Source organism: Gekko japonicus, unplaced genomic scaffold, assembly GCF_001447785.1.
Source record: "Gekko japonicus isolate JY-2015 unplaced genomic scaffold, Gekko_japonicus_V1.1 scaffold1853, whole genome shotgun sequence".
Classification (NCBI taxonomy): Eukaryota; Metazoa; Chordata; class Lepidosauria; order Squamata; family Gekkonidae; genus Gekko; species Gekko japonicus.
In genome coordinates this window covers 1-25,934 of record NW_015171559.1, presented here as the reverse complement: position 1 = coordinate 25,934, position 25,934 = coordinate 1, and the positions used below count along the sequence as shown (strand labels likewise).

The 25,934-nt window shown below is 44.6% G+C and overlaps 1 protein-coding gene across 1 annotated transcript in view; it reads right to left on the bottom strand.

Moving 5' to 3' along the window:
• LOC107117581 (phospholipase-B 81-like) overlaps positions 1-16,586 on the bottom strand; it is a 45,287-nt gene extending 28,701 nt beyond the window's left edge. Inside the window, exon 1 of the mRNA XM_015419723.1 lies at positions 16,206-16,586. Within this exon, the coding sequence (XP_015275209.1) occupies positions 16,206-16,586 (381 nt within the window). The remainder of the gene's footprint in view (positions 1-16,205) is intronic.
• Positions 16,587-25,934: the final 9,348 nt, after the last annotated feature.

The following is a 25,934-nucleotide window of genomic DNA, read 5'->3' as shown; positions in this document are numbered from 1 at the left end:
CTAGCATTTTGCTTATGTTTCTGTTCAAGTGTTCTAATTTTTTCTGTGAGATCTGATTCAGCTTCTTTTCTCATTTTTTTAGGTAAGAGGTCTTGGAAATCAATTTTCCCTGGAGTACCGGCTTAAGGGCGTCCCAACTGATGGCGGCTGAAATCCCCTCGATTGCATTCGCTTTAAAATATTGTTTATCCTGTTCTATTTCTTGTTTAATTACAGGATCAGCCAATAAAGACGTGTTTAATGACCACTGTCTGCTCTTTTTTGTTTGGTCATTTGGAGTTAAGCTGCAAGTGAGCCAAGCGTGATCTGACCAGTGAGCTGGTTCAATGGATGTTGAGATCACTCTATTATGTCGTGAGGACAATAATAATATAAAGTCTATTCTTGTGTGTACTTCATGGCGACCTGAGAAATAAGTGTAGTCTTTAACTCTTGGGTTCATAATATGCCATATATCTAAGAGGTCATTATCCTGAAATACTTCGCCTAACCCTGTGCTTCTCTTAGCTTTTTTATTTAGTTTAGATCGGGAGTAGGACCTGTCTAGCTGCTTGTCCACTAAAAGATTGAAGTTACCTCCTAAGATGACATCACCATCTGAGAATTATTTTAATTTAGTCACAGTGTCTTTTATAAAACTTAATTGGCCAATGTTTGGAGCATATAAAGTAGCTATTGTAGTGGGTTTATTATCAAGGAGTCCTTTTATAAATAAAAATCTGCCCTGAGTGTCCCTCTTTGAGGAAATGAAAGTGAAGTTAACATTTTTCGCTACTAGTATCGCTACTCCTCTGGACTTGGGAGGACCCTGGTGCCACAAATTGATATGGGAATTTGGGTGTTTTAAAAACATATTCATTGTTTTTTTAAAGATGCGTTTCCTGCAGGAGCACTATATCTGCGTAGCGCTTTGAAATTTGAGACAAGATGCGTTTTTTCTTAATCAAATTATTCAGACCTCTCACGTTTGTAGAAACAATCTTTAACTCATTAAAGGACATGCTGAACTATTGTGTTTTTGGATGTTTGGTAGGAGATACAATTGCTAAAAATATGGAAAGTGGTTTGCAGCTTAGAAATTGACTCACCGCAATAAAGACTCGCGTAGTGTGACAAACTCTTTTCTTGAGGAGCCTGTGGTATCCAGTGGATTATGTCAAGAGCAGCAATAGTTATCACAACAGTTTAGCCTCTCAGTGGTCTCTAAAAAATATAGTAGACAAAATGAGCAGAGACAGTGATAGTAACACACAACACTTATGCAGAGAAAATATTTAGGCAATAAAAGGAATATTTAAAACAGACCAACTATGTAAGAGTGAGAAACTTTCCCACAGTTTAAGGTAAGGCTAGTGCACTCCTCTGTCAGTGGAAGACCAAACTTTGTAGTGTTTCTCACCCAGAGATATTGTCTTTCTTGCACTATTTCCAGATGTATTGATTGCAAAATAATTTTACAGTCCTACTTTTCTTATTCTTTGTTGACACCACAGATCCCTTCTCTAAAGTAGAACCAAGTAAAATGTTTAACTCTGAAATGCTTAAAATATTTTATTTATTTATTTATGTATTTATTAGTTTGATTTATATCCCGCCCTCCCAAAGGCTCAGGGCAGCTCACATGCGGCAAACCCGAGTGCAAAATGTTGTTGTTCAGTCGCACAGTCGAGTCCGACTCTTCGCGACCCCATGGACCAGATCCCGCCAGGCCCTCCTGTCTTCCGCTGTCCTCTGAAGTTGGCTCAATTTCATGTTTTCGCAGCCATACATGACTACTGGGAATACCATTGCTTTGACCATGCGGACTTTTGTTGGCAGGGTGATGTCTCTACTTTTTATCATGCTGTTTAGGTTCGCCATCGCTTTCCTCCCAAGGAGCAGGCGTCTTTTAATTTCATGGCTGCAGTCACAGTCTGCGGTGATCTGGGATCCCAGGAACGTGAAGTCTGTCACTACTTCCACGACTTCCCCTTCTATTTGCCAAGGAGTGATGGGGCCGGATGCCATGATCTTAGTTTTTTTGATGTTGAGCTTCAAGCCCACTTTTGCGCTCTCCTCTTTTACTCTGAGCAAGAGGCTCTTTAGATCCTTTTCACTTTCAGCCATTAGAGTGGTATCATCTGCATATCTGAGGTTGTTGATCTTTTCCCCAGCAATCTTAATTCCCGCTTGTGATTCATCCAGGCCAGCATTTCGCATGATGTACTCTGCATATATATTAAATAAGCAAGGTGACAGTATACATCCTTGTCGTACTCCTTTTCCTATGCTGAACCAATCAGTTGTTCCATATCCGGTTCTAACTGTCGCTTCTTGGCCCTTATACAGGTTTCTCAAGAGACATGTGAGGTGGTCTGGTACTCCCATCTCTTTAAGGACCTGCCATAGTTTGTTGTGATCCACACAGTCAAAGGCTTTAGCATAGTCAATGAAGCAGAAGTAGATATTTTTCTGGTACTCTCTTGCTTTCTCCATAATCCAGCGAATGTTGGCAATATGATCTCTCGTTCCTCTACCTCTTCGAAACCCAGCTTGTACTTCTGGCAGTTCTCTATCCATGTACTGTTGAAGCCTAGCTTGTAGGATCTTGAGCATGACCTTGCTAGCGTGTGATATGAGTGCAATTGTGCGATAGTTTGAACATTCCTTGGCGTTGCCCTTCTTTGGGATTGGAATGTATACTGACCTTTTCCAATCCTGTGGCCACTGTTGCGTTTTCCAAATTTGCTGGCAAATTGCGTGCAGCACTTTAACAGCATCATCTTTTAAGACTTTGAATATCTCAGCTGGGATACCATCACCTCCACTAGCTTTGTTGTTAGTAATGCTTTCTAAGGCCCATTTAACTTCACATTGCAGGATGTCTGGCTCGAGGTCAGTGATTATACCGTCGTGGTTGTCAAGGACATCGAGGTCTTTCTTGTATAGTTCTTCTGTGTATTCTTGCCATCTTTTCCTAATCTCTTCTGCTTCTGTTAGGTCCCTACCGTTTTTGTCCTTTATCATGGCCAGCTTTGCATGGAACGTTCCCTTGATTTCTCCAATTTTCTTGAAGAGATCTCTAGTCCTTCCCATTTTATTGTTTTCTTCTATTACTTTGCACTGTTCATTGCAAAATACAATACAGTATATAATAAGTAAAACATTTAAAATCACAAAAAAACCTTCCAATAATATGGTGCTATACCTATATTAATCATCCAAGATGGGGACAACCCCCCCCAGGTTTGGTGGCCAGCTGTCTCAGTAGCGTGGTCTCCCACTACACTGTCTCAAACTTCTGCCAGGGCCCGCTTGCCCCCATTCTTATAGGGCAGCCAATGACTTGCCACCTCGGTGGTAGAATAGTGGCAGCAGCGGCTCCTACTCGAACGCCTGGCGAAAGAGCTCCGTCTTGCAGGCCCTGCGGAACTGCATAAGGTCCTGCAGGGCCCGGATCTCCTCTGGGAGCTCATTCCAACAGGTAGGAGCCACCACCAAAAATGCCCTGGCCCTAGTAGAGGCAAACTTAATCTCTCGGGGATCTGGCACTCCCAGGAGATGGAGCTTCCCCGATCGTGATTAATTTAACAATGTTATGTTTTAAATCTGTAACAGTAGGCACACAAGCACTTTATATAATCAAAATACTACAGTGAATTAATTAGGATAGTCTGTATAATGCAGAGGACTTTTATATCTGAGCCCCCGATTTGTGACAACGGGTGTGGAGTCAGAATTGTCCTAACGCAGGAAGCACTGAAGACCAGCCGTGATACCATGACTGACAAGCTGTATTACCCCTTTACAAAGAGCCTTCAAACCTCGTCATACCATCTAGGCGAAGAACCTGTGAGTACTTTCTCTTTCTTGACAACTTTCAAGCTTGGAAAACAACTTTAATTTGCCCCTATAAATCTTCCCGAGAAGCTAAAGGAGGTGCTGAGGAATCTTCCCTCATGCATTCCTATGATAAGTGGCGAAGCAGAGCTCCGGGGCGTCAACGTCAATATAAATACAAAGGGCAGAGTAATATATTGAAATCTCCTATCTGCTATTTGGAAAACACCTTAAATATTAAAGAACAGTGACTTACTTGATTTATGGGGTCTGGACGTAAAATGGCGATGAAGCCGACACTCTTAATGGCGTAATTCCACAGAGACGATTGTTTACAAGAGTCTTGGTTTAAGTGCGAAATGTCTTTTTAGCACAAATCGGAGAGGACTGGCAATTGTCAAAAACTTTTTGGGATGAGATTATTCTACAAATGCAAACTAAAATACTTGAAGCTATCTCTCCATTTTTGGAACAAATTGAGAGTGCTTTTGAGAGTGAACAGAGTAGTTTACTTGAAATAACAGACCCTCCATTGCAAATGACGCCATCCTTGTCCCAAAACCTCGACCAGTCTGGAGATGTGATCCCTAATACGAGAGAAGTAACAAAAGGCTACTCTGCTTAAAGTCCCCAGGTTTTTTAGTTATCAAGCACAACGAGGCGTTTTTACAGGCTGTGGGTTGTTTGATTTCGCATACAAGCAGTTTGGAAGGGGAGGGGGAGAATTTCAAAGCGTCTTCAGAAAATGAACAGACTTCCAAGAGCTGCTACATAAGATTGAGACCTTCAAAGATCAAAGGCACAGAAGATTAACAATTTTGGGGAGACATTTGCAGGGAAAACAGGAGAAATATAAACTGTAAAACTAATTTGTAGCAATATATCTTGATTGTTTGCATGGTGAAACTGACTAATGAGAAGATTTACCTAAAGTGAACTCTCAAACTGCAAAAGAAAAAAACAATAACACACATTTGTTCATATATTATTTCTTTCTGCCTTCTTTTCTCTGAACCTTTACTGATACTTGATAAATGACTGATTAAGAATATAATCTGTAGTTACAAATATTAACTATCTTTATTGTCTTAACTGATTAGTGAAAGTTAGAGGTAATGATTAGTTTATTTGAAGCAATATGTTTTGGATATTTGTAATGCTCTACCTGATGGTTGATAAAAATTAAAGGGTAGTTTTGACTCTTAAAGTGGGCCTTGTAGGGGAAAAAAAGAGTAATGGGCTAATTACCTAGAGAAGGTGTAATGACTCTAAGTGTTGTGAGAAAATATAGTGTGAGGTGAAAGTATATTGGCATTGTAAAGTTGAGAGCTGATGTTATGGAGAAAATATAAATTACTACGTTTAGGTTTGCAAACGGGGATTTTAAAAGCTAACAATACTTTTTGAAATTTTGAAAGAATATCTTAAAGGGACTGGATTGATATTATATAAGAAATTTGAACTGTCCAACTGCTGTGATATACCTGTGTGGGTTTTTTCTTTTATATTTTTATTGTTATAAAATTGATTAATAATAGTAATAGCAGGTAGGATATAGAAAAAATGAATTGTTTATTGGGAATTTTACTTAATGGACTATAGATTAACAAAGGGAAAAAGGGAATTATGTCTCTAAAGATGTTATGAACGAGGCAATGACTGGATACCTTTGAAGTGTATGGCTCTCTCTCTTTTGTTTTATATAACCCTTTAAAAAACTAATAAATCTTGCCCACCAACAATGGGCAAGCAAGAAAAAAAAGGATAGTCTGTATAATATTTTAATAACATGAGCAAATCAAAAGTTAATTTATTTACCAATTTGATGAAATAGTTTTTGCTTTTAAAAAAATTATTTATTTAATTATAGTTATTTTAATAAAGATTACCTTTAAAAAGATTTTTCCTATAAGTTCCCCTTGCACCTGCAGCTAACAATTAGACTGCAGGAGGCTGGGTTCTTGCAACCCAGCTAGAGTCTAGGGGAACTAAGTAATAGAATGGAACTAAAAAACTAACCACAACACCAAGACTCCCCCTCCTCTATATAACAATTATTTTTCTAATATTTTCAACCTAACCTATCTTCTTTTATGCCTTTACCCTGATATAAGAGTACATTAGTGCAGCATTTAACAGTCTTAAAACATCTAAAATATTTTATTAGTTTATACATTTATAATCATTCCTTTGTAATATACATTCAATCACAGAATAATATTTGGAAACTTCTATTAAACAAATGCTGACTATAAACGGACCTGAGAAAACATTCTTTGCTAGACAATCCGCTGCTACTATAGATTAAAATCTTATTGCAGCATATTGTGTTTCTAGTGACTATAAATCTATAATAAGTAAACAATTACAATGACGCTTTATAGTGCTCTAAGACTGTATACCATTTATCCATTAAACTGTGTTAAACATTGGTGATAGATTGGAACGAAGCAGATTAAAATAAAAGGTTTGTGAACCAGCAGAGGTTTAGTCAGTCAGGGTTCCGATCGAACAATCTTGTTTGAATCAGTTGGTGGTGGAGACATAGATTCAAGCCTTCTTTTCTGCGATTTCAAAGATATGTCCATTGGCACTTCCAAATTCAACATACGTAGTACCGTTTTCCCTTCTTCCACTGATGCGATTCTGTAGCTTTTGCCTTGGTGCAAGAGTTGTAAGATGAAGGGAGACACCCATTTGTAGTGGCGGTTGGCTTCTATGAGGCGTGATGTTATGGATTTCAGTTCCCGTCGTTTTTCTAACGCTTCAGGCGGCAAATCCTAGTACACCTCAACCTTCATTCCATTGTAGATTAGATTACCTCTTTGTCTCGCCTTCTGTAAGATCCGTTGTTTAAAGCGCATGTCTAAAGTTGTTAGTAAAAACTAGCCCCAGCGACAGAAATGAAGGCAGAATCGTTGCTTAATGATATGGTCTATAGATCATATTCAGGATATATAAAGAAAAATAATCTGCCTGGGGAAATTTTGGTAAGATTCTCGAAGAGGCATGTCAGGGATGCAATCCTGAAAGCGGTTGCTGGAACACCCTTGAAAGCAGGGGAAAACACCATCAGAACGCTAAAGGATATTCCATTTGAAGTAAGACAACGGAGAAAGAAGTACAAAGAACTTGTGCTTTTTCTTCAGACAAACTCAACTGGATATAAATGGCTATTTCCAGAAGGCATAACTTTTAAGATCAAAGATAAAAAAGAAAAGATTGACTCTGTTCTGAAAGCTCAAGAATTCCTAAGGGTTCAGCTGGGAAGGCCAGAGGACGAGAAAAAAGAAGAGGACAGCAAGTCCAGCGGCGAGTTAGACAAGGGGTGGCAGTCCCAAAAAGTCCTTATAAGCTGTGGAAGAGAAAGGGAAAGGAGAAGTAAAGGCTGAAGGACTCTGAATTGTGCCTTTGAGACTTTGTTATGGGATGATTGGGGGTACTGTTGCTAGATAGTTAAATCTAAGCTTTAAAGAAAAAGTGCTATAAATGTTTGACTCAGTTTATAAAGGGATCAATGATGAGAAGACTCGATGTATCTAAGCTAGTTGGAGGATCTCCTCTCTTGGGGTTTATGTAGTTTCCCCTCCCTTTTCTTCTGTTGTAGTTTTTTGTAGTGATAAAAAATAAAATAAATAAAGTTGTTAGTAAAATGTCTCTGGACGTTCTAGTTTTAAGAGTGTTTAACGAGCCCAGTCGGTAAGCCTTTGTTATAATCGGCATAATGTCTCCTTCCATGGGCACTTCATGTGATAGCCATTTTGAGAGGAAGGTGGGAAGATCAGCCGATTCCTCCACTTTCTCGTCCAAACCGCGTAGCTTCAGATTGTTCTGTCTCATAGACACATCAAGTTTTAAAGCTCTCTCAGTTGACTTCCGGTTTAACGGCGCTGCGAATGGATGGGTTTAGGATATTCTCCGACCCATCCGGCTCCTCTTCGTTCGTTTTGGAGCTCCCCGTTTGTGCGGAGGAGCTCTGCTTCACTTCCTGGAGGGAGGTGAAGTAGCAGGGGGCTTTGCCACCCATCCGTTGATGGTAATTGTGGGGGGTGACGCTGGTCTGCCCTGAAGCAGGAACAAAGATTTGGAAGAACGAGCAATGACCAGCCATTTTAAAGTAATGCTAAGCAAGTGGCACTTCATGCAAACGATATCTTCTCACATATTTTTTTACAAGAGATTGGAGACTTTGATTTAAACACCCCTTCAGTTATCCCCAGCTATCTAGTGAGAGCGGCTATGAAGAGTAAGGGGGGGTGTTTGTTGTGAAGAAACGGAGAAGTGGGGTAAGGAAAAAGAAAAACAAAAGGTCTGCCTGACTTTAAAGTATTTGCTAATTAGTGTGAGAGCTGTGGAAAAATGCCAAAAGAAACCTGTGGAATGCTGTGCCAAAAGAACTGTGGAATTTAACTAAATGGTGTTTAACAAGACAATATTTAAAGCTACTTAAGGTGGACTGAGAAAGTGGCAGCAGAGGCAACAGAGGGTAAAGCAAAAGGAAAACATCTGCCTGACTTTAAAGTATTTGCTAATTAGTGTGAGAGCTGTGGCAAAAATGTGAAAAGGAACCTGTGGAATGCTGTGCCAAAAGAACTGTGGAATTTAACTAAATGGTGTTTAACAAGGCTATATTTAAAGCTACTTAAGGTGGGCTGAGAAAATGGTGGCAGAGGCAGCAGAGGAAGATCCAGATATAATTATACAAATAGAAGACCTTACTGTTGAACAATTTAAAAAGTTCTTAGAAGAATCAATCAAACAAGCAGTAGAAACAGCTTTTAAAAATCTGTTTGAAGGATCACAGACTTTACATGCGGAGACGGAAAATAATGAGGAACTGGGAAGACCCTCGCAAATGTTAGAACAACAGGATTGGGACCAGGAGAGGGAGTAATTGATTAACCAGCTCTTATATACAGAGAATATATCGCAGAAACCTGAACTTTATCTGAGACGCCATTCAAAGAAACTGATAAATTTGAGACCAAAGATACAACAGAAAAGGAGACATTCTTTTAAAGGTCAAGTGAAGAAAAGGAAGGAACTAAGAAGATGTGGGAAGAACTTTAAACTTTACAAAAGAAGGAAGAGTTACCTATGGAAATGGAGAAGACAAGACCTGGATTCAAGATTTTATGAATTCAAAAATTTTAGACATTTAAAGGAAGTCGAGAAGGAAGAAGAGGCAACAGAGAGATGGAGAAAAAACATGAGACAAGCAATTTATTTGTGTATAGAATGTCTCTCCTCTTTAATAGATTATGGCTCTGTAAGAAAGGATTGGTTGTCTATGAGTAACTTAATAGTATGTAGTTTCATAAGAATTGGGGGAATGTAGAATGGTAATAATGAATTGGCGAAGCAGAAATGGGTTAAATTATTCTATTGGGATTATTTTTTGCACTTAGGATAGAGTATAAGTACAAGGTCGGGGACAAAGGGTGACGGTTGGGGACCGGCGATCCCATAGGTACCCACTTGATTGTGGGGTGCCGCAGGGTGCAGTGTTGTCCCCGATGCTATTTAACATTTATATGCGCCCCCTTGCCCAGATTGCCCGGAGTTATGGGCTTGGGTGCCATCAATATGCAGATGACACCCAGCTCTATCTGATGCTGGGTGACCGGTCAGGCTCGAGTCCCGATGACCTTCACCAGGCGTTGGAGGCCGTGGGTGGTTGGCTCCAGCTGAGCCGATTGAAACTAAACCCGGCAAAGACAGAGGTCCTGGGCCTGAGTCGGACCGGTGTGGGGTTAGGGCTCCCTCTCCTGATCTTCGACGGGTAGCCTTTGGTGCCAGCGTCCAGGGTGAGGAGTTTGGGGGTGCTCCTGGACTCCTCTTTAACAATGGAGGCCCACGTGGCAGCCACTGTCAAGTCAGCCTTTTATCATCTTCAGTTGGCGTGGCAGTTGGTCCCCTACCTTGACCGAGAAGACCTGGCCACAGTGATCCATGCGGCGGTCACCTCGAGGCTAGACTACTGCAACACTCTCTACATGGGGCTGCCTTTGTCGCAGATCTGGAAGCTGCAGCTGGTGTAGAATGCTGCAGCCAGGTTGTTGATGGGTCTTTCTCAGAGGGATCATATTCAGCCTGTGCCCCACATGTTCCCCCAAGAGCACTACGGTCTGGGGCCCAAAATCTGTTGGACATCCAGGGGCCCAAGGAAGTTAAACTAGCTGTGACCAGGGCCAGGGCTTTTTCGGTGGCGGCTCCTACCTGGTGGAATGAGCTCCCGGGGGAGATCCGGCCCCTGCGGGACCTTATGCAGTTCCGCAGGGCCTGCAAGATGGAGCTCTTCTGCCAGGCCTTTGAGTAGGAGCCGCCGCCCCATTATACCACCACCGTTAAGATATCTTAAAGGATGCATCAACGAGGCCCAAGGAAGAAACTGGAAATCGTAGAAGAGCTTCGGCCATCGTCACTGGACACGTACTTCATAGGAGTACCATCTGTAACTGTGGAGTTACCATCCTGGATTTAGGACATTACTAACAGATTGAGCACTGTGATTTTAATGTTGAATGTTTTATTATGTTTTTATCTCGGCATGGCTGTTGTCCTGCCCTTGTTAGCCACCCTGAGCCCACCGGGGAGGGCGGGATATAAATGTGAAAAATAAATAAATAAATAAGTTAGATATTGGAATTTTAAAATGTTTGGAACATAACTGTACCTCATAGAGTTAAATGGAGTTTAAGTTGTGGGGAAAAGATTGTTCTCTGGTGTGGTAGTAAATAAGTGACTTTAATAAGTTGTAGAAAATATAATAGCTACTACTTTGAATTTTTATGTAAAATCAGGTCATGTCATAATTAATGAATTAATGTGGGTGGAATTGGATATGAAGTGGGAAATGGTGATAATAACTCTAGTTATAATTTGATTTTCTAGGAATTAATTGTCTATTTATAAGTAGTTGATTGAGATACATGTATGAATGGTGAAGAAAAGAATGAATATTAAGGGAATAACAAAGGAATTTTAATAGACGTTAAGATGGTGATTAATATAAAAATAAGTGGCAGATAGGGAATAATTAAATGTCTAAGTCTTTTGTTTTTGGCTCCGTGTTAGATAATTTGGAAAATTTTATAGATATAATACAGGAGTAAAAAAGGTATGAAATGCACAATATGTAACTTCATTGGAATAACATCAGATGTGCCTAAAATTATGTACTTGTATTTCTTTTTGTTTGTTTGTTTGGAAAATTAATAAATAGATTATTTTTTTTAAAAAAAGTTTTAAAGCTCTCTCCGCTAAGACATCTTCACCATGGTGAATGTCCTGAATTGCGTTTTGGTTTAATAGAGAGTTATTCAACGCGCTCTCTGCAACGGCTCTATTTTCTGCTATTTTTTTTGCATAGAGTCCATTCTCTCATACATTGGCTTCAGCATGTTTGCAATGCTATCTAACATCGTTTTTTCAATTTTATTTAATGCGGTCGAGAGTTCCGACATTGTGATTGGGATGCCCTCCTTCCCCGCTCCCGTTTCAGTCGGCACCATTTTAGCAGATACAGATCGGCGCTGGCCTGTTAGGAAGGGGCCCGATATTGAGTTTAATTTAGCTTGTACCTTCGGGTTTTTTTGCAGCTGTGAGTTGAGGATCTATTCCGATGTCTTTCTCCATAAACTGGTCAGGGATAACTATCCTGTGGTTGACTGTAAAATTGATAGAGGAGAGGGAGTCTATGGAGTAGAAGTTTCAGGTAGCCATTTTCTTCCAAGCGCCCCCCCCCACTGGTTGGCACTGAACACACATACATTTACTTGAGAATGAGCTTTACTGGAAACAGTTCTAAATGTAAGGCTCTCTAATTTAAAAATCTAACTGATTAACAGCACAATACTGTTACTCCAGTCTGAGCCCATGGAAATGAATGGGCTTAGATTGGAGTAACTCTGAATAGGAACACACTGTAACAGGTCAACACATTTTTATATCACCAGAACCTCTGTAAGGGCTCTTCTTTGTGGCAAATAAAGGATGAATGAGAATTTGCAGTGAAGAAGAAGAGGAGGAGGAGAAGGAGGAGGAGGAGATTGGATTTATACCCTTCACTACCTGGGTAGCTGCGGTGGCTCAAGTGGTTAAGACGCTGAACTGCAGGCTGTGGAAGGTCAGTAGTTCAGCAGTTCGAGACCTGAGTGTGCCGCATGACGGAGTGAGCTCCCATCTCTAGTTCCAGCTCCTGCCAACTGAGCAGTTTGAAAGCAAGAAATTGCAAGTAGATAAATAGGTACCACTTCGGTGGGAAGGTAACAGTGTTCCGTGCGCCTTGGTGTTTAGTCATGCCAGCCACATGACCACAGAAACGTCTTCGGACAGCGCTGGCTCTTCGGCTTGGAAACAGAGAGTCGGATTCGACTGGCTTTCGAGCAAGGGAACCTTTACTTCACTACCTGAAGGAGTCTCAGAGCAGCTTACAATCCCTTTCCCTTCCCCTCCCCACAAAAGACACCCTGTGAGCAATGGTCCCTCTAAGCTGTGGAGTCTTGTGAGCAAAAATTCTACTTTGTGAGTTACTGGCATTGAAGTTGTGGGTGAACAATTTAGCTATTGCATAAACTATTTTGTTCTGGAGCCATCCTTCCTGAGCTAAGACAAAAATGTGTGAGCTGGAGGTTAAAAACTGTCAGCTAGCTCACCCTAACTCAGTTTAGAGGGTACATTGCCTGTGAGGCAGGTGGGGCTGAGAGAGCTCTTTTCAGAACTGTCCTTGAGAGAACAGGTCTGAAAGAACTTATGACTGACCTCCAAGGTCACGACAGCAGCTGCATGTGGAGGAGTGGTGAATCAAACCTGGTTCTCCCAGATTAGAGTCAGTGCTCCTAACCACTACACCAAACTTGACCAAGTGTGCAGCTTTAGTCACCTTTTGAAGAACAAAGTTTGAAAGTAAAACCCACATCTAACAGACGTGTGTCCCTGGATTTGCAGACAGCTGTGCTGGCAAGACAAAGAAGGTCTTCGGATTTACTAGAGTCTGCTGTGCTTTTCTTTCCAGCAGTGTAAAACTCGATCTCGAAGGGCTACAGCATGGATCACTCAGGTAATCTTGCATTTCCCTGCAGGCATTTCAGTGGGAATCCAGTTTTGACATACATCACCGAAGTTTTGGCATATGTTTAAATCAAATATGCAGAGACTTATTGGCTATTATCATGGAGTTGTGGTTTTTACTATACCACACTGTTCTCTGTTGCTTTCTTAAAATTAAAGCCATGTGGTAAAAATTCAACAATTTAAATTGTAGTATTACAGATGTGTTTTAGTCCAGTTTGTTCAGCTGTTGCTTAACACAGACCACACTGACTTTCCAGATGTATCACACTAAGATCAACAAACATGTGCCATGAATTCCAGTACAAACTATTTCAAAGTGGTCTGGCAGGATGAGTTTAAACAGCTTGCTTATTTATTTATTTATTTATTTAAAACATTTCCATGCTGCCTTTCAAATGAGTCCCCAAACATAAAACATTTCAACATTAAAAACCTTTAAGATAAATTATATGTACAGTTCAATAACTGTAGCAACATAGCAATGAAAACAGGGAGAAGGCCAGGAACAGTCATTGAAGATGCAGCAAACAGAATAAAAAATAAGCCTTCACCTGCTGGTGGAAGACAGATGAATCTCCCTGGGGAGTAGGGATGGGCATGAACCTAAAAAGGGCTATTTAGTTTGGGGTAGCCCATGAACGGAACCAACCCAAATGTGCCCCATCCGAACCAAACTGGTCTGGCAAGTTCGGTTCTCCCTTTCTTCAGCTGTGGGGACCACCCTAGAAGGGAATTCCCTTCCAGTTTTCTCCTGGGGATGGCCCAGGAAAGGACTTCCTTTCCCCCTTTCCCCTGGCCACAGCTTGGAGAGGGGAGTGGGGGAATCACCTGGAAAGGGGCTTCATTTAACCCTTTGGTTTTGCTCCCTGCTTTCAGAAGGGACAGCAAAACCAAAGGGTTAAACGGCACCTTGCCAGAAGCAGAGACATTGTGGGTATTTCAAAAACCTGGTGGGATACGGAAGATCAGTGGGATATGGTGATTCCCAGTTATAAATTATATCGTAAGGATGGGGGGGAAGGGTTGGAGGTGGGGTGGGTCTGTATGTCAGAGAGGGTATACAGTGCAGTAAGATTGAGAGGGAAAATGATTTGGGTTTGCTTCTGGAAATGCTATTGTCAGCTAGGCTGCCATAAGGTTTATGGGTCTCAGTTAGTTCGCTTGACCTGTGTACCAGCCAAGCCTGCATTCCATTCCCCTCGGCGCCTCTACTCCTTATCGCTGACCTTGTAGCTTGCTTGTGTGGTGTCTCTTCCCATCCATTAACTGTGGGACTAGTTTTGTTTCCTCGCCTGCACTCCAACGGCTCGACCCTCCCATGGGAGAATGACCAGTTGGTCCATTGATGGGGGGGGGCGCGCTTTCGAATATACTATATCTATACCTGCTTGCTTAGTATTAGTTATTCCTAACAGTGAATATGTTTCTGCTACCATAGTTCTCACAATAAAATATAACCTTCTTGGAAGTGTGTGCTAAAGTGATTGACTGTGACTCTCCTAAACCCAGCCTTGGGGACCCACATCAGAGTAAGGGGACTCATTGACTCAGGGTGCGGGAGGGACCTCATTAATCCATCCCTGGTCGCAGGGTTGGAAGCCGCGGTGGTGCAGTTACCCGAACCCCTGATTTTTACTCAAATGGATGGGTCTTCGATGAAAGAACCTTGTGAGTTCAAGACTGTGCCATTGCGGTTGGAGGCGGGAGAGCACTGGGAGGAACGTTTGTTTGTAATTGCCCCCACGGCAAGGTTCCCACTAATGTTGGGAAGCCCATGGCTACACGGGCACGACCCCTACATTTTGTGGGACAAGGGGAAGGTGCAATTCATTCCCCCCCCCAATGTAGCTTGCACCTCTGGGACCAGCAGTGGGAACCCCAACCTGCTGCCGAAGTGCCTCGTGTTTGCCTAGCCCAGGAAGAGTTGAGGTCTATCTGTCAGCTATGATGTGTATGGGCAAGGGTGCATCTGCTTGACCTGTGTACCAACTGCTGCCGCATTCCTTCGTCCTTGTTTATCTATGACCTTGCTAGCTGCCTCTGTAGTGTCTTGCCATCAATTTCCTGTGGGATAGGTTTAGATTCCCAGCTTTGGCTTTAACGGCCTGGGGCCCCATTCTCCCGTGTGTGGGAGTCAGGCTGATTGGCCTAGGAGTGGTGTGTGTGTGTGTCCGAATATCCTATATCCCATTATGCTTGTAGGAAAGTAGCCATTCCTTTTTTTTTTTGCGGTTTATAATTTATTTATTTCATTTAGAAAGCCAATAGCATATAGATTTACACAGATTTCATATATACAAACTTCTTGTACAACATGTACTTTTCTTAACAACACAGAATAACAGATTCTTAAGATTTCATTTCATTTTGAACTCTTCCCTTTTTCCCCTTCATTCTTTCCATTTTGGACCAATATATCTTTCTAGGAAATATTACATTCCACAAACTCTTATCAGCGTTGTGTATCTTTCATAATTGTACAAATACCCTCTCATACCTCATAAACAGTTTTCTGCAATCCATATATGGGCTTTAATTTATAATTTTATACATACTTTTTCCTCTCTTTTTTATTTTTTATATATAAATTTCTGTTTTCCCCACCTTTTCACCACTATGTCATTTCCTTAATTTTCTGCTCGGATATACATTATTCTGGTTCCTTATAGAATATCTTTTCGATTACACACAATCAAGGCTTCTCTAGCTTAGCTCACTCTACATCTAAAGTACCAGATTCTTTTAACACAAATAAATTTTGTAAACCAAACATCAACAAATCAAACATTATTACTAGAAAAGTTTTACCCTCAGCCAACAAATATCATCACCCCATCCATTCAAAACATCCTTTCACATGATTCCCCTATATCCACTAACACCAATACTTTTGTGTTCATAATTAAATACATTAAATCACTTTTCTCAATTTTTCTCATAATTATCACATGATTAGCACTTCATCCAAACCCAACCCTTTCCCCATTAAGTCATCATAATTTATCATAAATGCATTTCGTCTAATTTTAGTTTAATTTAATTAATCTTGGGTTTTAATTATTTCAATTTCAAAACATTAATTTTTTTTTCTAAGCTTTTCCCTCATATAGCTTATTGTTTCTTTTAAACATTTGCAATCTACTTAACTGCCTCAATTTATCTCTATGCCTGCGCCCTTTAATCAAACTTTGCCTTCCATCTTTTCCCCCTTCAATCACTAGTCCCTCCATATCCCAAAATCTACTTTCCTTTTTAAATTTCCAAGCCCTCCGTTTTCTTCTTCTGGGTCTTCTTTTATTCTTCTTTTGTACGGGACTGAAATCTTGTCCATAGTCTTTTGATAATCCAGATTTGAAGTCACTGAGATATTCCACAGTACATATTGTGTCCCTTGGCAGGCTTTTAGAGTCTATACCTTCACTCAGCTTCTCTTTTTTTTTGCAATCGCTGCTCTTCAATTGCACCTCTTCTGGTTCTTTTAATTCTTTCTCTCCTGCACATTGATCGTGCGTTTCTGTCTGTGTCATAAATTCCTTTCTTATTTGAGCACATGCTTTTTTACAGCCTTCTTCGCAGCCTCTTGTCACCGCCTCCTCTATAGCTTTAAGGAACTGTTCCCAATCCATCTCAGCTGTTTCCGTCTCTTTATCACGTTCCTCTCCATTACCAATTATGTGCTCCGTATTCTCCATTTCGGAACAACAAAACCAGCACTTTTAAGTTCTAAATCCAAAATGTATGTCTCTTAAACGTGGGTCGCATAACTAAGCCCGTCCATAAACGCCAGCACATCTTTTCTCTCCCCCGTGCATTTCTCCGTCTGCCATTAAGTCCCGTTTAAGTTCCGGCCGCTTTACTTTACCTTTTTGGACATCGTTTTAAATTGGGGTCTCTTATCATTTCTTCAGCCTTCAGCCTTTCTGTCTCGGTCCTTTCTTTCCTCCGTGTTGTAATTCTATTTTTCTTCGGTCTTGAAGTTAAAAACAAAGCGGATGGTCGCGTTTCGTAAAAACATGGCTGGTAGCCATGTTTTCCCTTTCAATTACTTCGGCGTCGGGGCTGTAACCGGACACCCCCCGCCTTGCCGAGAGCGGGGGGGCCGGAAAAAAACGCCCCCTGCACCAGCTCCCATCACCCGGGTGCCGGTCTCGCCCCCCAGACAAGCAGGGGGGTCCGAACAAAGTAAAAGTGGCTCGGGCAGGGACGGAGCACCTCGCGCCCCCGCCTGCCCGCTAACGCGCCATACCGGAAGTCGGAAAGTAGCCATTCCTAACAGTGACGATGTTACTGCCTCTATAGCTCTTACAATAAAGTATAACCTTATGATAAGCATGTACTCCTTTGTTTGGCTGTGGAACCTGACATTCTACCCGATATGAGCGATGAAGAGGAGAAACCTCCAACAACGACTGGGGTAGAAACACCTACCACCCAGACCAAGGTACCAGAGAGAGAAGATTTTATTGTATTTAGCCATAGGCCATTACAAACCACAGACAGAGAAGAACACAATAAAATGTAAAAATTGTATAAAATAAGATACAGTCCAACATTCTAAATCCATAAAACCGAGGTTATGAACAGTTAATTAATTCACAACATACCCACTAAAATCAGTATTAGCTAGGAGCAGCGTTGGCCCGTATTTTCCTTGCAGCCAAGGCAAATAAAGCCATTCTATTGGAAACATCGGCATTAGCATCGGCTAGCAAAAATATAATCTTCTCTGGGACTGAATAAAAGCTTAAAACTGATAAAATACCAGATAAAATTTTTGACCTAGGCTGGGAGTACAATGAGCAATCAAAAATGTAATGGGAGAGATCCTCAATAGCAGAAGAGCCACAGATACATAAACGCTGTGCCTTGGGTGTTCTACTATAACGGCCGACCAACACGGCCGTAGGCATTGATTCAAAGCGCAAAGATGTAAAAGCTGCTCTAAGGTTATGATTATCTATATTATCTATATTAACCAGATAAGGTGATCTAAAATGATCAGTCTTAAATTACTTAAACCAGGTAGCAGACTGTGTTTTTAAAATTAAGAGTCTCCAAGTGATGACATGCACTTTAAAAGTAACTCAACTGGAACATCTATGGACATTGATAACAACAGAGGCTGCTCTTATTTGGAAAATTCAGTAGAAGGGGACTTAATCAAATCCTTTCCAAAAATGCCTGAACAGGAACAAACAGACATTATATCAAGATTGGACTGGCTAAAAACTGAACTTTGGAAAGCTAAAGAAAACGAGACATCTCAAAGACTGCCCTTTGCCACAGAAATTGATAATGTGGTACCTAATACAACCATAGAGAGATGGGGCAGTGAACTGGAAGCACCCCACGATGGCAAAATAGGAAAAATCCACACAGAGGTTTCAACCCTTAATCACTCCTCAGTGTTACCCTCTGTTCCGAACAACAGGGCTGACTTTGATTGGGACTCACGAGTCCTGTTTGGTATTCACTCTGGCAACACGGCTCAGGCTGAAAGGGAAAATAAATCTCTGGCCCAAGAACTGTTAGATGCAGAAATACAAGAGTGGGAGTTTACCCGGCCCAAAGATTGCCAGGGCTCCCAGGAAAAGGAAACTGCTCCTCTCTTAGAGAGGCTCAGTTCATCATTATGGAGAGAGGATCAAATGGCACGGGAATCCAGCAACCCCTAGACAACTGGAGGGAAATCCTAGAGATAGTCAGGGACGGCTTCCTTGTAAGCCAACAGGTGGACAAAGGACTACTGGTGGGCTACCTGCAAATGGCTGTATATTCTTAGACCCTGAGGATAATTTAAATAAGATAGAACAAGAAGTTTGACAACTAAAGTTTCTGTCCTGGAATCTGGGGGGAGTGGCGAAATAAGCTTCATGACCCTGATTTTTTAGATTTCCTGCAAGGTTATCATATAATTTTTCTTCAGGAAACTTGGAGTCAGGATCTAGAACAGCTCTCTATTAAGGGTTACAGGTCTTTACAAGTCCCCGCAGTTAAAATCCATTCAAAAGGCCGGGGTTCTGGAGGTTTGGCAATTTTCATAACAGTAGATCTGGATGTTGAACTACAAGTACTGGAAAATAGTTGTCCAAGTAATTTTCAAACCATACTAATCAAAGGTCTTAATTTTGGTAATCTTATATGTATTAATATGTATGCACCACCAAATAACTTCAAGTATAAGCCTAACGGAAGTCTTTGGGACTCCCTGGAAACCTCCATAGAAGTCTTAACTTCCCAGTTTCCCAATTCACATCTTATACTTGGTGGTGACTTCAATGCTAGAATTGGACCAGGTGCCTTAGATATAAGAGCTAGTACCAAGGTACCAGTGACTACTACACCACCGGTGACTACCCTGAGGAAGGAACTGGGGCCTGGAACTGTACCTAAGATGACCTCAACCCACCTTTTCCTGACCCCCTGCGGACCGAGGCAACCACCCGGGCAGGGGTATCGACCAAGCTCGTTAAGGTGGGGCCAATTTAACCCGGACTCAACGGCAGAGATGTACGTGCTCATGGAGGGGCCCCAGTGGGACAGATGGTTTGATGTTGGATTTGCATCTGCAGGGGGCTTCCCCTTGCTTGGGGGAGTCCTGGAACCGCCGCCTGGGTGACAGACCGATCCAAGACGCGAAGTGGGCACACCTCCCCGGTCGAGGGACTGGAATTGGCCCATCACCTGGAGGTGGTGGAGCGGGACAGGTGCCAATTGAGATGGGAACTTGAGGAAGGAATCCAGGTGATCCCAGAGATGGTGCTGCAAGCCATTCCCCCCCTCAACAGGTACCCCCGGAACCAGTGCCCCAAGGACCGTGGGGCCCGCCGGCCGTACCGGGGCTGGGACCAAGGGAGGACCCAATCCCGGTGCCGCGGCCAGACAACCCGAGAGATCCCCTGCACCACCCCCCGAAGGATCTGATTGAGGCAACGTGGTTAGAGTGATGAAATTTGTGGAAAGGTGGGGCCACCTGTTCCCGGACGACAGTAGCCGAGTGGATGTTATTGTGGCTCGGCTACGGGGAGCTGCCGCGACATGGTATGTGGGGCTGCACAATGTGCGGGGCCCGGAGCTACTGAACCTGGACGCTTTTATGTGGGCGTTGCATGCCTAGTTCGAGGATTGGAATGCCGGGCCCAAAGCAAGGGCATTCTTACACACCCTGAAGCAAGGGAAGCGGTCGGTGAGATGCCAATTGAGATGGGAACTTGAGGAAGGAATCCAGGTGATCCCAGAGATGGTGCTGCAAGCCATTCCCCCCCTCAACAGGTACCCCCGGAACCAGTGCCCCAAGGACCGTGGGGCCCGCCGGCCGTACCGGGGCTGGGACCAAGGGAGGACCCAATCCCGGTGCCGCGGCCAGACAACCCGAGAGATCCCCTGCACCACCCCCCGAAGGATCTGATTGAGGCAACGTGGTTAGAGTGATGAAATTTGTGGAAAGGTGGGGCCACCTGTTCCCGGACGACAGTAGCCGAGTGGATGTTATTGTGGCTCGGCTACGGGGAGCTGCCGCGACATGGTATGTGGGGCTGCACAATGTGCGGGGCCCGGAGCTACTGAACCTGGACGCTTTTATGTGGGCGTTGCATGCCTAGTTCGAGGATTGGAATGCCGGGCCCAAAGCAAGGGCATTCTTACACACCCTGAAGCAAGGGAAGCGGTCGGTGAGAGAATACTCATTGGAGTTTAAATTGCATGCGGTCAAGGTCCAAAATATGCCAGATCAAGTCTTAGCAGAGTTGTACTGGGTGGGGTTGAACCCGGAGATCCGCAAAACAGTCCTGCGTGCAGTAGATCCGATCTCCCTCCCTGCATGGATGCAAGAAGCGGAAAGTGCAGAGACTCAGCTGAACACCCTACGCCTAGACATTGTGGCGGCGGGGAGAAAGCCGAACCCACCCCCAAACTGAAGGTGAAAGCTACATGCCCAGCTGAGTCCACCAGAGGGCAACGGATGAAACAAGGGCTCTGCCTAAAGTGTGGGGAATGGGGCCATTTCACGGCCGATTGCAGGGGATTGAGTCCGGGGAAGCCAGCGCAAGCGAAACCTGCTAAAGCCCAGCCTGGCACACCAGCTAAGAAACCTGCTGGGAAGCCTAAATTTGCCAAGGCGCTACAGGTCCCCCCAGAAGATAGCAGGGAGGAATCCAGTGAAGACGAAAGCAATGAGTCGGCGAGAAAAGGCCAGGTCCTGCTGTGAGTGGCGTGGAGCACCAGAGCCCGATCCCGGAGGTGCCAAAAGTGGTGAGCAGCAACCCCCCCTGTTCTTCATGACTGTAACTATTATGAACCCATCCCAAGAAACTCACATTCGTGTGAGAGCCCTTATTGACTCAGGGTGTGGGAGGGACCTCATCAATCCCTCCTTAGTAATGGGGTTGGAAGTGGGGGTGGTGAGACTGCAAGACATGAAGGAGCCATGTGAGTTTGAGATGGTCCCGTTGCAGGTGGGGATGGGGGATCACTGGGAGGAACGTGTTTGTGATCACCCCCATGGCCAGGTTCCCGCTGGTATTAGGGAGCCCCCTGCTGCATGGACATGACCCTTACATTTTATGGGATGAAGGGAAAGTACAGTTCATCTCCCCTCGGTGCCAAGAGCATCACTGGAACTCTCAATGGGATTCCCAGCCTGTCCTGGAAAACCCAAGGGCGTGTTTGGCCCAGGAGGAATTACAATCCATTCCCCTCGAATACCGGGACTTGGCTAGGGTCTTTGAAGAAGAAGAAGCCGACGAGCTCCCCCCCCCCATAGGCACTCTGACTGTAGTATCGAATTACTGCCAGGTCACAAATTACCTACGGGGCACATTTATGCGATGGGCCCGGCCAAAAAAGATGAACTGCGTAAGTTTATCGATAAGAACCTGGCAAGGGGTTTCATCCAGTCAGCCTCCTCCCTGTTTGCTGCCCCCGTGCTGTTCTGGAAAAAGAAGGATGGGGGCTTACGGTTGTGCACGAATAATCGGGGGTTAAATGCTGTGTCATCAACTAATGCCTACTCCATGCCCCTCATCAAGGATTTACTGGCCGAAGCAGCTAAAGGGAAAGTCTTTTAGAAACTGGACCTCCGAGATGCCTACTTCCGGGTTCGCATCTGAGAGGGGGACAAACACAAGACTGCCTTTAATATGCCCCTCGGCCAGTTCGAATACCGTGTGATGTCATTTGGTCTTCAGGGGGCTCCGGGGGTCTTCATGAATTTGATTAATGAAGTGTTGCACAAGCACCTGTTTAAGGGGGCCCTTGTTTACCTAGATGATATCTTGCTGTACTCCCCCGACCTCCCCTCACATGTGAAGTTGGTGAGGGAAGTCCTGATGACATTGCACAAGCACAAACTGTTCGCAAAACTTTCCAAATGTGAGTTTCACAAGTCACACATTGACTTCCTGGGGTATCAGATATCGAAAAGGGCTTGGAAATGGACCTGGGAAAGGTCCGCGATGTGCTGGGATGGGAGACCCCCCCCCCCCGCCGCCAATTACAATCCTTCCTCGGTTTCTCAGACTTTGACAGAAATTTCCTGCCCAACTTTGCACAAATCTGTTTACCCGTTACTGACTTGTTAAAAATGAAAGGGAAGGGTCTGGAGGCTACCAAGCCGGGGGCGGCGCTTGCTTGGAGCAAAGAGTGCCAAGAGGCTTTTGACTGCCTTAAATCCCTGTTCACAACAGAACCCGTATTAGCCCACCCCGATGAAAATAAAAAATTCATTGTTCAAGTCGACGCATCTGACGTAGCCATGGGGAGGCGATCTTGCAAGAGGGGGCTGATGGGTTAACACACCCCTTCGCTTACGTGTCACGAAAGTTTAATGACACTGAGTGAAACTGGTCGGTTTGGGAAAAGGAGGCGGGGGCGATCCAGCTAGCACTTGCTACCTGGAGGCACTGGTTGGAGGGGGCGTGAGTCCTGTTTGAAGTGTGGACTGATCACAAGAACTTGGAAATGCTTAAAAGACCCCGGAGCCTCAACGCCAAGCAGCTCTGGTGTCAGCTATGGCTGCCATGAGTGTGGTGTATGTTTCTAATTGCTTTGCATTCCTTCCCATACACTTAATTGCCTCTGAGCTGTAACGCATATCTTTCAAGGTCGCTGGAGGAGTTCGTTCTGTCTAGGTTTCATGGGAGCTTCTTACTTTCCCAGCTTCGCAGCCATTAGAGCATCTGCCAAAAGCCCACGCGTGGGAGTCCATCTAATTGGGTAGTGCTTGGGGGGGGCGCATACGAATGCCCTATATCCTATTATGCACATAGGTAACCCGCCATTCCTAACAGTGTTCATGTTACTGCATCTATGGCGTTTCAATAAAAGTAAAAGCTTCCTAGAAGCGTGTACTTCATTGTCTTGCTGTGGATCCTGACAGGAATCCTTTCATCGCCTATCTCAGCACCTCTCTCAACCCGAGATGAGTGACGAAGAGGGGGAACCCTTACCTAAGGAGCTTAAGGAGCCTGACGCTGTAAGGGAGGACCCCCCAGTAACCACGGCCTCGGTACTGGTGAATACGATGACACCGGCAACTGGTGCAGTGGGGGGGACTCTCCCGAAGTTCTCATTGGCACACCTGTTCCTGACTTCCCCGGGCTCGAAGCTTTGGGCCAGACAAGGTTGCAGGCCTAGCTCCAGCTGGAGCCAATTCAACCCCAACTCGACGGCGGAAACGTATTTACTGACGGGGGCCCCCACGAGAGACAGTCTGTATGACAGGGGCCTTGCCGCTGCGGTGGGATTACCTCCATTCGGTGCTCTCTTCAAACAGGTCGCTAGCTCATGGGTGACGGAGCGATCGAAGACCCGGAGTGGCCGGGTGTCCCCAGACAGGGGACTGGAACTACCTAACTGCATAGAGGTGGCTGACCGCAACATCTGACATCTCCAGCAGACCCTGGAAGATGTCATCATGGCCATTCCGGACCTGGTAACACGAGCAGTCGGGGAAGCTCTGGAGAGGCGACCGGCCGCCCCAGTGGTGCTGGCTGGACTGCCAGTGTGTCAGCTAGTTGCCATTGAATTCTGTGGATGGCAACCCCCCCTCTCTCCTATGGCATCTGCACATGCCTCCTGTGTACCCTATGTGTATCCCTGTGTAATGCATTCCATTCTATGAACGCCAGTGTACGCTTATCTGCAAGATTAACAGGTGTGGAGAAGGAGCCGCTTTGCTTAGAGTATAATGAGCTGGACCGTGTGAAGCCTTAATTGTTTATCTTTATAGAAAAGTTGCTTCTCAGGCTTTTGAGCGCGAATACGGAAGACTGCCCGCGCGGCGGGAACCAAGCCTATTGGTTATTAGCGGTTTGAATGTCTTTCATTATTCCCTGTTCAGCCCGTCCCAAGTATTCTTAACAGAATGTCCGATCCCTCACAGCTATAAGTCCAATACACGTTTAAGCAAAGTAGTATTTTGAGCGTCCCGTCACCCAGGGTTCTTCTGACAGTTTGAACTGATCTCCCAAGGCGCCCAGACTTGGGCCCGGATAGAGTCCTTGTTCAAACAGGCTTTCTCTCAGGCTCCCTCCTCTCTTAGAGAAAGATTCTCGGGTGCCTTGCAAATCGAATTGGCTCCAATCATCCCATGCCCTCCTGGCCAATCTGGCCGGGGTGAATGGCCAGGAGATCATTGTGGCAGACGACTTTGGAACCGCTCCCGCGTCAGCCCCCATCGTCAGGGTCGTTGTGACCGGTGGGGTCGTGGTCACCGGCCCGCTGCTGTTGTCCGCGGTTGTATTTGGGGGATCCTCCTCATTTCCGCTCATGCTGGTATCAGCCGACTCGGAACGATGGAGGAAAAGGGAGAGTTCCAGAACCAAGCGGCCAAGCTCCCGAACTGGCCAGAGCATGTTCTGGTAGAAATGTATCGAGTGGGGCTGAACCCAGAAATCAGAGAAACAGTATTTCGCTCAGTAGATCCGGTGTCGCTGATGGCGTGGACCCAAGAGGCGGAGAACGCGGAAAGTCATCTCCAAACCCTACGTCTAGACATGGCGGCAGGAGGAGGGAAGGTAAGCCAACATCCCATCCCGTCCACCCTTCCTCTCTCCAGAAGCCGAGGGGCCCCCCCGCCTGTCAGAAGCAACTCGAGAGCAGAGGAAGCGTCAAGGGCTATGTCTAAAGTGTGGGGAGCAGGGCCATTTCACAGCGGATTGCGGACAATGACTTCAGAAGGAAAAGCCCTCAGCGACCAAGCTGAGACAGGCGACCCCGGCCAAGAAAGCGTTGGGAAAACCTAAATTTGCCAAAGCCCTGCAGGCATCACCTGAGAAGGACGAGGGAGACTCAAGTGAAAATGAGGCCGAGCTGGCGGGAAACAACCAGGACCTGCCGTAGATGGCGCACAGCGGCAGGACCCTCCTATGGAGGTGCCAAAAGTAGTGAGTGAACCCCCCTCCCTCTTTTTTGTGACTGTTTCCTTAATGAACCCCTTGCTGGGAACTCATGTGCGCGTAAAAGCGCTTATTGACTCGGGGTGTGGGAGAGACTTTATTTAACCCAGCCGTAGTGTCGGGCTTAGAAGCGGGAGTGAAAAAGCTCAAAGAACCTTTGATATTCACTCAGATGGATGGGTCCCCCATGAAAGATCCCTGCATATATGAGACTATGCCATTACGTCTGGGGGCAGGGGATCACTGGGAAGAGAGGGTTTTCATAATCAACCCCCAAAGCTGATTTTCGTTAGTATTGGGAGCCCCCTGGCTATACAGCCACGATCCATATATACTTTCGGAAGAGGGGAAGATTGACTTTATGTCACCCAGATGTACAAAGCACCGATGGGATCCGGAGTGAGCCCCTTACGAAACAAAGAATCCCCGTGTGCGCTCCTGACAAGTGAAGAGATTTCCTCACTGCCTGAGGAATACAGGGACTTGGCCCTGGCATTTGGGGAAGAGGAAGCAGACGAGCTGCCCCCCCCATAGACATTCGGACTGTAGCATCGAACTAGTACCGGGGGCCAAGTTGCCTAAGGGGAAAATATATGCCATAGGGCCGGCCGAGAAAGCGGAACTTAGAAAGTTCATTGACAAAAA